This window comes from Limulus polyphemus, unplaced genomic scaffold, assembly GCF_000517525.1.
Source record: "Limulus polyphemus unplaced genomic scaffold, Limulus_polyphemus-2.1.2 Scaffold38, whole genome shotgun sequence".
Classification (NCBI taxonomy): domain Eukaryota; kingdom Metazoa; phylum Arthropoda; class Merostomata; order Xiphosura; family Limulidae; genus Limulus; species Limulus polyphemus.
In genome coordinates, this window is record NW_013665648.1 from 13,217 (window position 1) to 16,466 (window position 3,250).

Consider the following 3,250-nt stretch of genomic DNA (forward strand, 5'->3'; position numbering starts at 1 on the left):
AATATATATATATATATATATATATATATATATATTAAAACGTATTTGTGTCAAAACAAAAATGATGTGAATCAATCTTGTTGGCAAATAGCATAAATTAAATAAAATATCGCCATATTTCTAAGCCTAAATCCAAGGTACGCCTCAACTATTAAAAGTTAAATTATTTAACACAGCCTTGGATTATTTCCAATTCTCAGTACGTAACAGCCAGTGGTGACTTCTCGGATGAGGCAAGTGAGGCATTGCCTTACATTAAAAAATAGCTGTATCTTAATCCTTCTGGTAAGATGTTTTGAGTATGTGCCAGTGGGGACTTCTTGTGTGAGAGCGCTGCCTTACATTAAAAAATAGCTTTAGTTTAAACTTTCTGGTAATATGTTTTGAGTATGGGTTTCTCAAGTTAGATACTGCCTCACATTGAATTTCCATATCTATATTCTTAAACTAATCACTTACACCAAACATATTTTATCATTAATTATATTTTCATTGCTATAATCATGAAACATTAGTTAATATTTACTGAACTCTTCATTCACAATTTAATATTTCTAAATAATACAACAGTAAGTGCATCAAACAAAGAGCACTGAATGAACGTGCCAGAATGGCTTATTATAGTGTCAGTAGGAGAATTTGATTATATAAGCTTATGGACTGCCTAATGAGGTAGTGAGAAACTAGCTTTTTAGAGATGAAAATTGTAGGACTTAACATATGTAAATTACAGTTGGTTGAAAATGTACATGTTTATGTCGTATGCCTTAGATGTCACAAATCACCAGCTGACATAAATATATGCAGTGAGAAGTTTATTGCATCTAATATCAAAGTTATACTAGGTTAAATATCACTGATTAATGACAAGCAGAACCAAGTGATAAGGTAGCAAAATTTAGTCACAAAAAAGATGTAATTACATTATATTTTTTCATGTGATGATAGGACACTATTTTATTTATAATTGAAGTAAAATACATTCAGTCTATGCTTTTTAGAAACATATTCAGTATTATTTTAGATTTATTAGTGTGGTGTATTCAGAACAGAACTGTTTAGATAGGTGGTTTAAACAAGGTAGTGGACACACATTAATCAATTTATCTGTACTGTGTGTGTGGAGATTTAAATGTAACACTGTTGTAAGTAAGATACAGTATTCTAAAGTTTGTTAGTTGAAGCATTTGCGTAGGAGTTAGTCCTCTGTTTCTTTCTTTCTTTTAACATTAAACAGCTTTTTGTATTGTTGGGGGTTGCTTGATATTTGGTATTGCCTCATTTGTGACAAGTAGAATGTCTTTCAGATGCAAAAGAACTTCTGTTGGATCTACCCCAAGTAAAATCTGCTTCAGAAGAAAAACCTTGGCTGGAATCAGAATCTGGAGAAGAATGCCATTTAGTGTCTGAATTTACACCACAGGAAAGTCAAGTAAGATTTACCTTTGATTATAAATGTTTTTTATTGTTTTTAATGACTAGAAAATATGTTTTCCCAGGTATGATTCAATGGTTCAGTATTAATTCCCTAAGAAATTTGGTATTCTAAAAGTCAAGTTCTACCTGCGATGAAAGTGTTATTACTGTTAGAACCCTTAGGTATCTGACTGAGGTGATTTCACAACACACGTTAGCTTGAGTGTTAATATAACTAAAAACAATTCTTATGAGTGGTAAAGAGAATTTATAAAGATAATCCAATCTTTATCAGGTGAGCAAAACTTAAAAAAATAGAAGCATAGTGAACACAGACTATTAGAAAAAAAAGAGTTCCTAATGTTTTCATAATCTAATACTATTCATAAAGTGTGATTTTAATTTTTGATTAAATATTTTATATTAGATCTTCATTACTTAGACAACACAAAAATTACATGTTCTCTATGTTTCGGCAACTTGTGTAAAAATACCTCAGTTTTTGACCAACCAGAATCTTGTAAATATATTTTCCTAATCTTACAAAATGGTATATTTATAGTGTGGATTTTTCACATAAAAATTCATTGAAAATTTGCTCATTACCTTAATTTAAGAATGAAATGAATTTTTAAAAAATTTAGCAGCATGATGAAGCAAGAGATGGAGAAGATAACAATTTGGTTAAAAACAAATTCAGGTAGGACTAGTTGAAGAATGAACTAGAAATGATGTTTATTGTTGGAAGTAAACCACAAGTGGCAATATTAAAACTTGGAGAATTCATCAAAAAGGTTGGTTTACCAGGAATGTATAAACTATACTTCACAGGGTTTATCTTCAAGTTTGACACATATAAGTATTAAAAAGCACACATAAATGTCAAATGATTAACAGTTTTGGCTAATTGACTAAGATGTAAGTGAATCATATCTTTCATATATATATGAAAAAGAGAAAGCAAAATGCACAGAGAGCTTTAATTTTCAACATTTTACCAGGGGAGCATGTCCCCAAACCTCTAGCACCCTGAGAACTTTCAGTGTTCAGTATTTGACTGAAAACATTTCAGACTTTTCTGCCTTTGCCCATTCTCATCCTTGACCAGATCAAAGAAGCTATCAAAGTTTTTCAAAACAGAGAAGAAGAGACAAAAAATATTAAGAAGTAATGCATGTCAAAATATGATAGATGAAACGAAAATGTACGAAAAGATCTTTATGGACAAAAGCTGAAAGTAAAAAATACCTGCATATTAGAGAAAGAATGTTAGATGATTACATAAACAAAAAATCTCAACAATTAGAAAGTTGTACATCCACATGAACAGGTCTCTACCAACCCTGTTAACAAAGTAGATAAAGTAAAGTTATAAATTAAGTAAGAACATAAGATGCATACACAAATGTAATTCAAAATCAGTTTCCCCTTTCTTCAAGGATTCACTAGATACTGAGTCCACTCTGTATTAACTATTATTAATATTCATGTTTTTATTTATTGATAATATCATCTGTACATGCAGAGATTTTAAAATCCTGATATAGAATATATCAAAATAAAAAATATTTACACGATAATTAAACACACGTATAAATGTTATCTGCAGAATGTTAATAAGATTCTACTCTTACTGTGTTTACCCCTTTTTTTAGTTTACTTCTTTGTTGTGCAGTTGAAAGAAAATGTAATAAAATGTGAATGTTCAGGGTACTAGTTTGATAATAATAATCAAAAAAAGTCTGTAAAAACAATCTTTGAAAATGTATAAAAAAATCTTGTTATGGAAATTTAGTAACCAGAAGTAATATATATATATATATATATATATATA

The 3,250-nt window shown here is 29.4% G+C and overlaps 1 protein-coding gene across 3 annotated transcripts in view; it reads left to right on the forward strand.

Annotated features, from left to right (window-relative positions):
• The window catches only part of LOC111086249 (zinc finger protein 391-like), a 17,261-nt gene that overhangs the window by 10,522 nt on the left and 3,489 nt on the right, over positions 1–3,250 (forward strand). For all 3 annotated transcript variants that reach the window (XM_022388384.1, XM_022388393.1, XM_022388388.1), the window contains exon 4: positions 1,308–1,432. In XM_022388384.1, the coding sequence (XP_022244092.1) occupies positions 1,308–1,432 (125 nt within the window). The remainder of the gene's footprint in view (positions 1–1,307; positions 1,433–3,250) is intronic.